Raw genomic sequence first — 12,931 nt, 5'->3', positions numbered from 1 at the left:
CACAGAATTTTACAGGCAAGAATACTAGAGTGGGTTGCCATTTCCTTCTCCAGGGGATATTCCCAACCCAGGGATTGAACCCAGGTCTCCTCCATTGCAGGTGGATTCTTTACCATCTGAGCTACCAGGGAAAGCTTTTTTAATAAACATACTTGTATATTTATCTACATATGCTGGTATTTTATTTCTATTGATAGGATCACTGAGTGAAGGACATGTGTATTTTTAGTTTTAAAAGCTAAACTACTTCCCTAAGAAAGCTGCAATAATACACATTTGCACATACAATTAATAGAAATACTTCCTTTCACAAGGTCTTCCCAGGCCATGGTGTTACAACATTTTTTAAAAGTTTTTTGCAAGTGCAGTTGGTATAGAGTAAAATCTCATTGTTTCCTTATTTGCATTTCTTTGATCACAAATGAATTTGATCATCTTTTCATCAAGTTGTTGGCTATTGGATTTCCTACCTTATAAACTCTGCTTCCATATCCATTTTTCCAATGGATTATTTTGTCTCCTTATAAGTTTTTAAGAACTTCTACTATATTTCAGATATTTTTGCCTGTCCTCTAGGGTTGAAAACGCTTTTTTAAACCTGTTGTATCTGTTTGTGTCATCTTTTGCCATGCAAAAGTTTTGTCATTTTTTTTAGTCATCTGTGCTGATGTTTTCTCTCATAATTCTGGGTATATTTTCTGCCTTGCCAAAGAAACCTATCTACCATGCTCCTAGATATATTTATGAGCTTATATTTTCTTAACAGAATTTTTTATTTAAATATTTATATTTTAACCTTTAATCTAAGTCTATCTAAGATTTATTTTTGGAATTGGTATAAGAGAGAGTTTTCTTTTATTTAAGATGACTAATGAGTTTGCCAGCCCCTTATATTAAATAACCCATCCTTTTGTCACTAGATCGAAATGCCTCTTTTGTCATATATTAAATCCTTATTTTATATCTGGATCTATTTCAAGATAATCTAGTCTACATATCTGTTTGGGCTTATATCTTATTTTAATACTTATTCATTTGATTACAGTTGCTTTATAGGATTTTCTGATATCTGGTAAATCAGATTACACAAATGACTTGAAGTTGTTAGTAAGTGCATATGTAAGTATTAATATGTTAAAAGCCTATTTTCTAGACAGCAATGGGATGAAGCAGAAACTAACATATCAAGATAATACTTGTATAATTAATTTTTCCATAATCTTTCTTCCCAAGATCTGCATTTATATCAACAGTTATGGAAAGAAAAGATTTCATGTGCTTGTGAGATCCTATACAAGTGACAAATTGGTATAGTTTCAACCCTCAGATACTGTACTGTATTAATGGTACTGTTTCCTTGATTCACAGATTGGTCCTTCAGAGGAATCACCCCTGATTGCATCTTCACTTTGAGCTTCGGCTGCTTCCCTAAAGGAGCACTGTCCAGGTGCGAGCTCCAAGGTTTTTCCCGGAGAGAGATTCCATGGGGACTGTACCTGACCCTCTGAGATCAGCCAAAACATCCCTGATTGCAGCTTCTGGAGAAGAAGAGGGCCTGGGAGAGGTGCCGGTTGCCTCGCCCCAGCCTCGACCAGAAGTCCTGAGTGAGAACACCAATGGCCTTTCCAGCACTCCTGCAGAGCCAGACCTCAGCCCCAGAACAGCTGCCAAGGCCCTGATGCAGGCCGGTGAGCATGTGCCCACGCAGGCAGCCATGTCCTCTCCTGACATTGTCAGTGAGGTGGGGAAGGCATCTCCCACACTCAACTCTCCTGGCAATACTCAGCTGTCAGGGGGCAGAGAGTCCACAGCACCAGCCCTGTGTTCTGCAGCAGGCAAGGATCTAATACGTGCAACATTTACAATGCCAGCCAATCAGCACATCCACCCGGTTGTCCCAGGCAACCAGCCCCATGCCAGCCCCCAATCAGGGCCTGAAGATACCCTGGTGAAATCACAGAGAACTGCAGATGGAGGGCAACCTGAGAAGTCAAGTTGTCCGGTGGTGGTCATCTGTGGCAAAGATCAAGTGCCCTGTGATTTTCCTTCTCAAGAAACAATGCAGGGAATGGTGCAAACTGAAGATACAGCAGCCAGGTCATTCAATCCTACTTCCGCTACTGTAGGTGGACCCGAAGCAGAAAGGCAGCAAGCTGTTTGCACTTCCCAGACAAGGTCCTGTGGCTCTCCAACAGGAGAAGATGGATGTTCGGGGAACAAACCACCCTCTGCCGCCACCTCAGACACCCAGGCCATGACTTCGGTGATTCCTCAACCATCCCACCTCCCTAGCAACGGATCCATGTTTCCTCCAGATCCAGAGAAGGTGCCGCTGGCAGCACAGCCTCAAGTGTCAAGGTTTAAAGAAGCAAGTACGATGACCAGCCAAGCTGAAAATGAGATCAAGAAAACCCCGCCCAGGGCTCAGCAAGATGCCGAGGTGCAGGCAGTGGCGAGTGTCGAGAGCAGATCGGCATCCACCAGCCCCAGCATCCTCGCTGCATTCTTAAAGGAACCCCCTGCTCCAGAGCGGTTCGAACAAGAACAGCTGCGTGTCATTTGCCACGGCAGCGCGAACCACACGTTGGAGCTGTCTGAGAACACCCTAGACCCCCGGGAGGCGGGTCAGTGCCGTGACCTCATGCCAGCGGTGCACATCCAGACAGCTACAGCTGTTTCTGCAGCTTTCCAAGGAGAAAATAAATCAGGGAGCCTACCGGGGGACGTCCTTAAAACCTCAGCCATCAACGTGTCATCCAGTGATGCTCAGGAGACGTGTAAACAAGACAGGAAATCAGCGGGAATGACCCTAGCGGGGCAAGAGCTTACCTTTAGACAGCTTTCGGGTACTACTTCTACCTCCCTGAAAGCTAGCCCCAGTGACCAGATTTCTCTTAGCGCAGGACGTCAAGTTGAAACAGGTCACGGATTAGGGAAATGTGAAACGAAGCCATCTGAGTTTGCAGTGGCAACCACCAGTGGCCACAAACCAGACCCCGACTGCAAACTCTCCGACTCCTGTGGCCCTGCCAGCAGAGCCGACCAGTCCAGGAGCTTGGATCTCACGAACCAAGGGGATGCAAGAGAGAAGAAGCTTGTGTCTCCTCAGATAATGAAAGAACAAGAATCTCCTGGCATCGATATCCTGGAGGTGAGGGCAAGGGCAGAGGCCAAAAGCCTACTGCTCAATCCTAAATCTCAAGAAAGTGGAGGCGTGGCATCAGGTGCCAGCCCTACACCCTCCCCAGTTAGAAGGAGCCAGGAGGGCACCGGGGAAGAAAACAGACAGACCAAGACAGCTGCCAGCCTAAGCCTGCCGTCGGATGCCATTGGGGACTCTAGTCCTGGTTCTGGTAAAAGGACCCCTTCTCGCTCCGTCAAAGCCAGCCCCCGCCGGGCCAGCCGGGTCAGCGAGTTCCTCAAGGAGCAGAAGTTAAACGTGACAGCTGCTGCCGCCCAGGTGGGACTCACTCCAGGAGAGAAGAAGAAGCAGCTGAGTGCCGACTCCAAGCTCCAGTTGAAACAGTCCAAGCGTGTCCGGGACGTGGTGTGGGACGAGCAGGGCATGACCTGGGAGGTGTATGGCGCTTCCCTGGACCCGGAGTCCCTGGGCATTGCCATACAGAACCATTTACAAAGACAAATCAGAGAACACGAGAAGTTAATCAAAGCTCAAAGCGGCCAGAGCCGGAGGTCCATCTCCTCAGATACTTCTTCTAATAAAAAGCTCAAAGGCAGGCAGCACAGTGTTTTCCAGTCCATGCTGCAGAACTTTCGACGCCCCACCTGCTGCATTCGTCCTGCTCCTTCTTCTGTGTTAGATTGAAAAGGAACATGTCCAGAAGCCCTTGGATACTGCTACAAGCTTCAGAGGTGTCCATCTGTCTGTCAGAGCTTACTTAATTTTTTTTCTGAGGGACCAGGAAGAGAAAGTATTAACTCACAGAAATTGCTACTAAGAATTGCTGGGTCCTTTGTTTGGGGCTCCATAAATAAAAAATATTGTTTCAATTTGAAAGGAAGTGAAGAAGTAAGCTTCGCTGAAGGTTTACAACCTTAATTAAGAGGAAATAACACTTTTTTTTAATATGTTTTTAGAATAACATGCTCATTACACATGTGTCATTTTATATTACTGCCTCAATTTATCACACTATGGTATTCCCATTAAAACCCCTGCTTTATATTAAAAGTAGCAAAGACACTGTTAGCAAATACAGTTATACTTTGTAGTCCAATGCAATAAGAATGCTGATACCACACAAAATTTAAGTAGGTGATGAGAAATATCATGGAAAAAAAAATGGAAACAAATTTGACTCATTCCTCGGCTAGAGGATATAAATAAAGTACTTACATGCATAAAATGCCAAATATGAAATAATATTTGTAAACATCTGCATATAATCCTTTTTATAAACCTTGTTATACCTGTTAATAAACATAAGAAAGTTATATTAGGAAAAAAGTTAGCAAACCATTTGAATACTGCCCACATAAAACATGAATTTATGTATATACATTTTCCTACACTAAGGACAAGGGTCATCTCTGTGATTGTGCTTAGATTAAATTCATATTTCCTTGCCCAAGAGGAAATACATGTGGCTGAATTCTTGAAGAGAATTATCATATTATTGATAATACTGAGTTTTATGTTGTTCAGCTGTCTCCAATAACATTCTGCTGAGAATGTTAAGGTTCTGGTAAGGAATTATAAATAGCCAATTACCCAACACTCCTTTTCTTATGTTGAAAAAAGGAAAGTCTCCTGAGTAACAAAAACAACAGGTTTAATTGTGGCTCCTGTAAACAGGATGCAGTTTGTATTTTTGTTTTGATTTGGTTCAGTAGCTTCTAATAGAAAATGTAGTCAAATAGAAATGAGCTCCCATGCTGCTTTTGTATACAGACTAATATCATCTAATTGCTTAAGACTAATCTGTGGTAAAAGGTAATTTCTTCAAGCCTATTAATTTTAAGAGAAATACCATCATATCTCATCCTTCCAACCCATTAGAAGAAGCTGCCTTTACTAAAACATCATTTACTAAAACAGCTTTAGTAAAGCTGCCTTTACTAAAACTAAGCTTTGGGTGAGCTTAGTCCTTGAGAATATAGGCACCTGTTTGAGCTGAGCCCTCACCTGTCTCCATAATGAAAGCGTGTCCTTGGGGCCCATGAGTGTTGTGCAGGGCACTGGCTGGGTGACCAACAGTGGCTTGAGTGGGGCTAGTGGGGAAGAGAGGAGTGAGCCCTGGAGGTTGTTGGTTTCCACCTTGCATTTAGAGAATCACTGTTAGTGATGAAGGGGCGTTGGCTGTTTTCTCTAAACTCACTGCCCTGATGAGCCAGGAAAGAATTGTCCAGCTGTATACTATCTCTCCAGAGATTCATAAAGGCCATTTGTGTGGTAAATGCAAAGTTTCTATTTTTTTTTAAATTTGGATTCTCTTTTGCAGATTCTGAACATATTGCAGGAGGATATCATACCTCAACTTTAACACCACAAGCTACATCAGACATAAATTAGTCAATAGTCATCAGTTTCTTTCAAAGTAATTGGACTGTCTATGAAGCGTACATAAGCAGACCACAGAGCCATTCTCAGAGTCAGAGCCAGAGAATGGCAATTACAGGTGTTAGAATTGAAACTTACAATGAATTTTTTAATAAAGCACATGTTTGTTTCTTACCAGTTGGCCTCTACTAAGAAGGCTATCTAAGTAGAAATTACCATCAAATTAGCAGCCAAAATTATTAATAATGAATTGCATCTAAAACTCTCTCTTTGGGCCTTAAACACCCATTGGCTGCAGTGTTCATGTCACTTCTGTAGGAGATGCCTTTGCCAGAGTTTAACCTCCCTCCTGTCTCGCTCACTGGCTGGCTCCCTCCCACGTGCTGTGTACACATAGAGAACACCCTCTGTACACAGTGGCAGCTGTCAACAGTACCCACTCCAGATGGGTGGGCCCAGGTCACCCTCTGCTCTGAACTGGCTAGAACAGGCTGTCCCTGCATTAAAATGGGAAAAAAGGAAGAATTTAGCATCTGGTAATAATATTAGTTTTCATGAGGTTGGAGTAACCATGTGATTTATAAATAGTGAAAGGCAACGGAGGCCAAAGAGAGTTGTAGACATTGTTGTCACACATTAGAAGCAAATTAATAAAATTCAATAAATTAAAACTTAAAGTGTGCTAGAGTCACTTTGGTTTTTCTGGGGACTGAAACTAACCTTTACTTCTTAATCTTCAATTTTGTACTTTCAATCTTTACCACACTCTAAAGATTGTCACAAAATGTTACAAAAGCTTTCTTCTCACTTACTGAATCTTATAGAAGGAAAAGTCCTGAAAAAAATTGTCACAGAAATAGCTCATCAAATAGATAAATAAGACAGGAGCCTATTCAAAACAGTGGTGTTTCTGCATTATGATCCCCCAAAGAGTCTCAGGATAAAACCTTGTTTTGAAAACGCTCTTTCACTTGGATCTGACACATACACATTCAGGACATCATTTGTGATTCCTTAGGTTCACTCAGCAAATGAAGTTGCAAAACAATTTTCATGGCAGACTCTTTGAACTTGCTCTGCTTATTCGTTACCTGCATGACACACACAGTGTTGAAAGCTGTTTTTGTCCTTATTTCTTTTAGTTATCTTTTGGTCCTTTTAAATGTATTTTAGTTGTTGAAATAAATGGAGGAAATACTTTATTAAGTAGATCAGTATAAGATATTTTTTAAACCAGCAGAAAAAAAGAGATGACTTAGGCCATCCATATGTTTAACATGTGAAGATGTCTACCCAGTGAAAATTTTTCATTTAAATACCGATTTTTCTATTTTATGACTACAAGAAAAATGTGACCATTTCAACTGTCATGTATCTACTTATCTTCAGTGTTTTTCTAATTATGTCTTTCTGGAGTATTACCCTTGATGCCACAGACCAACTACTTTACATACACTGAAATCCTAATTAAGCTTTGTGTTTTGGATCCATGGCACGCGTTAAACGTTTTGTTAGGCCACAGTGGACCAGAAACCTTTTTTGTTTGCATCCAAAATGAAATATTTATAAAAAAATATTACTGTGTTTTCCTACCTTGACAAGTCAGCTCTATTGAATATAATTTGATTTCTGATGATCTTTAATCTTTAGAATGGTCGAATATTTATTATTTTGGATATCAGTGTTCTCCATGTTATAGGTTAAATATCATAACTGGAATAAATTGGACTGAATATGCATGTGTACCATATACCCTAGAGGTTGAATTTGGAACCAAGTTCTTAACAAGAGCTTGTCATCTTAAGAAAGCAGAAAAGGAAAACTGCTTTGGGTTGTATCTAAGAGTATTAAGGTTTTTATTGTTCTAGCTTATTCTGATAGTCTTCCTCTCATCTCTGGGATTTCCTATCATTTGGGAAATATCTGTATATACCACATGAAGACTAGGATATGATGTGACTTTAAGATTTGTTTACAGAGGACCTATATGAATAGGTTGTTAATGTAAATTGTTTGGCCTCTGTTGTATCCTCTTTGTTACTGTTTTGCTTCCAAAATGTGAGAAACTGTCTTTTCTTCCTCCTACATATTGTGCAAGTGTTTAACAATTTGTCCATTTCTAGTACCGCATAATTTACCACAGCCCTTGTCTACTTTTTAAGAATCAGTGTAAAGGAAAACAATACATTAGGATAAGGTTTGCATATATATATATGTGTGTGTGTGTTTACTGAATATCACAAATGTCACTTGTAGCCTTGTGTAGGCCTCTACGTGTCTGATTTACTAATCATCTACAGTGCTGCCATGGAGATGACGCTGTTTACTCTCTCCAGCTTTGTCCTAAGTGGTATTTGAGAAACGGAGCCTATGAACTTCCCTTTGTGATAATAATGCAGTGAACTCAGCAGTATCTTGGATAAATAAACTGACCATCTTGTCTCTATCCCGGTTCTGTCTACACAGTGAACCAGAAGTCTCGCCCTCCTCTGCCTCAGTGCTTGCTGTTTTATATTCCCATCTGACCATTTTCTTTTCTGTTAGCAATGTTCTTGGTTCCATGTGTGGCCCTTTGGGTTGAATCTCCAAAGGTGGGTCAGCTGTTGCCACCTGGCAAATAACAGGTAACGTGCCAGATCTCCTGTCCAACTTTGTAACTTTATCCTTCTTAATGAAATTCTGCAGCCAGCTGAGTAATTTACAAATGTCATTGTGTAGACACATGGGCTGAAGGATATCTACAAAGTTTTAGACATTTTTTTGCAAAAGGGGAAAAATTAGTCTTGTAAAGACTGAAACAGATTTCCATGAACTTTACCCTACTGTTGGAAAAAAATGAATTCTCCTTGGCTACAGAATAAAATAAACTTGATTTGCAATGACCAAGGACATAAATGAAGATGGATTGAAGTGGAAAAATTCTGTCTCACAAATCAGAGACATCTACCAGAGTTCATTACAGCTACTTTTAACTGTGAACATTCACCAGCTAAACTACTCACTTGCCACAACCAAATAACCTCTCTCAAAGTAAATCCAGTACATTGGTATATATGTGTAGATAGAAACAAACAAAACAAAAAAACCCTGAAAAATTACTGTTGGCTGTTAGGTAAATCAAGGTGATAATCAAAAGGACATTTGAATAACGGCAAGCCTTGGTGAAATGACTGTGAGGGCCAGAATGGTGCAACAAGGTCTTATTGCCAAGTTTGGTGTGTTTTTCTAAGACCCAGATATCTCAGCTACTCATCCTGAGAATAAAGACTGTTGATAATGAAATTAAAGTCAAGCAATAATGTGCCAAAAGAGGCAGTTATACCACCAAGTGCATCTATTATGGGCACACCATTATATATTTATGGTTTGCTCCATGAAGACTGACCATAACCCATGGGATAAAATAAGCAAAGGCATAATTTCTGCTTTCTTGCTGGAAAAACTTACGTAAGAGCTCCATAAAGAGGTACAGCACTAGTGAACATTAGATCTTAGGGTTAACAGCTCTGTTTTAACATTAGTCAAGACCAAAGGAATCACCAGGAGTCTTGCTAGCTTAAAATTCAAGACAGCTTCATCCAGAAACATGGTTGAAATGGAAGGTTAAATGTATAGTCATACTCTCCCTGGACACTAGCCTATAAGAAAGCAATTCAGTTAACTCGGCCTGGAAGATTACCAGATTTAGCTATGAAAAAAAATGGGTTCTCAAATGAGGAATAGCTAAAACGTGAATACTCTTATCAAAAGTGGCCAGACATAATGCCTTACAGAATATGATGTTGTAGATGGGCGTTTCTAAATACTAATTCTTCACCAAGTATTCCTTTGGGTTCAAGCTCGAAATCAACTGGCTGGAGTAAAGATCACGTATTTCCGACTCAAACGACTTAGCAGCGGCAGCAGCGGCAGCATTTTACACTTTAGAAAAAGGTACTGATGATCGACCAGCATGATGATAGTTGTGATGATGTGATGACAAATACCCTAATGATTTAAGTGTGTTAAAGAGAATTGAGTGGGGAAGAAACACTACCTTCTTTCTCGATCTTTTAAGATATGGGAGGCCATCTGTTTATTTTGGAGTGAAAAGGATAGCTTGCTTTTTGACCTTGCTGCTAGCATTACTCTTTGTTCCTTTAAAAATCAAATTATTTTTAAGCAAAACTTTTGAGAAGTTAAACTTTTTTTTACGGTTCATATTGTTTTTGTGTTATGTATAGAGCAAACTATGAAATGAGCAGAAGAGGCTTACCCATTTAGACTTCGTAGCATTTATTTAACCACATCTTTGAGTAAATTACTTTGTAAAATGTTTTCCATCATTTCTGATGTTGGTAACTTGGGAGATTACAGTATTATTCTCACACTCCCTATTCCCTAGAGGGTTGGAGAGACTAAGTCTTGTTTTTAAGGGCATCTGGAAATACCTTTCCCAGGTATTTGAGAAAGGTCTTCGGGGCCTGAAAACCCAAGAAGGAAATATACTGACAATTACTAAACTTCTAAATGTATTTATCTCTGCTGTACTATCATGTAAACACTATATTGTGCATTACCCTGTAGCTGGTTGTGGTACATCAGTGCATTTTGTAAGTATGTACAGTCTGTGAGCAGTTGGTTTTCTATTTTTATGTGTAGGAAAAAAAAAACGCTGCATCCCATTTTAAGGCCAAGTTCTGTCATCAGGTAGGCACATGGCCGAAAGTGAATAAAACCAACAGAAGTGTGCATGTATGTTAAGTGACAGAATTTGTCCTTTTGTTTTTGAAGGTCAGAAAGGGCTGTTGTTTTCTTCCTTTAATCATCTCCCAGAGTAGATAACATAATTGTCACAAAGGCTGAATGCAGTCATCAGTAGATTGGCCTGCTACCAAATGTGCCAGGGCTAATTCCCCATGCCATTAGTCACAGGTAAGGTCAGTTCTTTGACCACTGGGTTGATTTACATTCCTCACACATCTTCTCTGTGTTGTGTGATTAGGATGTACATACTATGGGTGTGATTGTGTACATACCTTGTATGAATTATCTAAATTCTCAAAGCAGTGGAAAGCAGGAAGGAGAAACAGTTGTTCAAAAGCCTCAAAAGGGCTAATCAATGTGAATTTTCGTTTTCTACACATAAAAATGTATACATAACTGTAAATAGCTTACCCACATATATATGCACACGTAAATGCATTTTATTCATACTGGTACATTTAAATCGATCACAAATTAAAACAACTAATTGAAAATTGCATCTTTTCATGACTGTTTGGTTTCACGCGGATTGATATCAGACTGGATGCTCCTCATTTAACAGTGTTACTCCCTCGTAGCACATTTGGCGCTTAGAAAAGCCCAGCTCCACTGAGTCATGAAAATCTAGGTGATATTACTTGAGACACAGACAGGTACTTGAGCAGCTTCAAAGGTTTAGTGCTGTTCTTTAAGTACCTAATGTTTTATCTGAAAATGACAAACACCGGGGGAAACCAGTTATGCTTCATAGACTCGTTTTGTGCGTTTGGTGGCATGTTTATGTGCACTCAGAAAAGCTCTATATTGTAGAGCTGTATCCCTAGATTTCAAAAGGGTATATAATCACTCAAGGTGGAACATGATTGCAGGCATTCTTCTCTTGAGATTGGCAAAACAATGTTTAGCAACACCAAAGAAAAGTCAAAGAGTAAAGATTTTATTTTTAGAAGTTACAAATGATACTGGTAGAATAACAGGATGTTAGCAATTGGGGTTTCCTTAAAATGGACTCAAATAAATGACTGTTATTGACATTTGGTGACACTGTGGACCAGATAACAAGATTAGAGTCATTAGCCAGCAAATGTCAGTACTGGACAGTAGTCAATTTATCACAGTTCCAGTCAGTGAATCGATGTTGTTTTAGTTTCTCTCATTTCTTCAAAAAGGAAGTACTCTATTAGACATCGAAAAGTCTGATCTGGTCCTTAAAACCTAATATGAGTTGATCCTGATATTTTGACACTAATAATTATGTTGGCTGGATATTAGGTTGAAGTTATGAAAAGAAATACCAGAATTGCCATCAACAGAAACTTCTGTATGGCAAAGTACAAATATAACCACTTCTCAATAGAAAGTCAATTATACCATTTCATAGGTACTCATATTTTAAAGACTGAATGTGCCATCTTTATATCTTAGATTAAAAAAGGTTAAACACCATAAAAACACTACAATTACAACTACACCTAGCTGTGTTTTTTAACCACCAAAAATGGATGTTAGAAAAGCATACATGAAATCTTGATGTCAATATTTACTGTTGCTTAAAAGATAAATTTAAGTTTATGTAATTATTTTGGAAGTCATGTATTAATTTAAGTGCCAACCAGAAAAATTATAGATGTCAATATAAGAATCATTTATGTGTGTACTCAGTGGAGAAAGACCAAAAGTGTAGTATGATGTTAAATCACTGAAGAAACAGTAATAAAGTGAAATTCCATTTATGAATCTAAAGTTATGTCTTTTCATGATGCCTATAGACAAAGGTCATTAAATTGCTTATTTAAGAAAGTCCCCATCCTCTGTAAATTGACCTATCAATAAAATTTCATTACCTAGGAAAAAAGATGGAATATTATGATTTACATGAGGATAGATCAAGATTTTGAAATTACCTACACATCCACCCTCATTTTGGATTTGAGTTTTGAATGGATGAATGAATGAAATTCAACTGATGACTTAGTTTTATCCTTAAAAAATGTCAAATATGATTTTGTTGCTTTTTTTCACTTTCCATAATAAACGTAATATAGATTAAGAGATACAGTCTTTGTATTTTGTTATTATTGCTTCTGCCATTGCTGGCAAAGTTGTTCCTTAGCCCTAGGATGTTTAGAATCAACTGATTTTCAGTGTGACACAATTCTGCAGTGAAGCTGAAAGTATTTACACTGAAAGTATCAATTCCATTAATTAAAATAGAAATCCCATGCCTTCAGCTCATCCGAAACAGTGGTTTTTCCTGCTCAGCATGGCACAGTGGTATGTGTGTACGTGACCATGTGGCTGTCCATGTATGAACTTTTGCTCAGTGAGAGGTGATGAGAGGTTGATGCTCATGGAAATATAGGAGGAGGTAGGGTGCAGGGTACACCTACTCTTATGGAAGCATAGAAACCTATATTCAAGCTTATATTGTCTCGTGCCTCTGCCCGTGGCCACCAGGTGCGTTGCTGTGGGGTTTCAGCTTTTCTGCCCGCTCCTTGGTAAATAAATCAGCATCCTGCAGTTTACGTTCCCAGAAGGAGACAGAAAACCCAGCCATGGCCTTAAATCCAGTTTAACCGTGAATAAAACTAACACCATAGTTAGATCCCTTTTTGCCTCCTTGAATCTGTGTTCAATTCATTGAAGAACTGCTGAGTTGGATAG

At 39.4% G+C, this 12,931-nt stretch overlaps 1 protein-coding gene across 3 annotated transcripts in view; it reads left to right on the top strand.

The window, feature by feature from the left end:
* The window catches only part of GPRIN3 (GPRIN family member 3), a 76,933-nt gene extending 64,612 nt beyond the window's left edge, over window positions 1-12,321 (top strand). For all 3 annotated transcript variants that reach the window (XM_055587632.1, XM_055587633.1, XM_055587634.1), the window contains one exon: window positions 1,369-12,321. In XM_055587632.1, coding sequence (XP_055443607.1) covers window positions 1,484-3,826 — 2,343 coding nt within the window. In that variant the 5' untranslated portion in view covers window positions 1,369-1,483 and the 3' untranslated portion in view covers window positions 3,827-12,321. The remainder of the gene's footprint in view (window positions 1-1,368) is intronic.
* The last annotated feature ends 610 nt before the right edge of the window (window positions 12,322-12,931 follow it).

The sequence above is a fragment of the Bubalus kerabau genome, chromosome 7, assembly GCF_029407905.1.
Source record: "Bubalus kerabau isolate K-KA32 ecotype Philippines breed swamp buffalo chromosome 7, PCC_UOA_SB_1v2, whole genome shotgun sequence".
Taxonomy (NCBI): Eukaryota; Metazoa; Chordata; class Mammalia; order Artiodactyla; family Bovidae; genus Bubalus; species Bubalus kerabau.
This window is presented reverse-complemented; position numbering and strand designations above follow the sequence as displayed.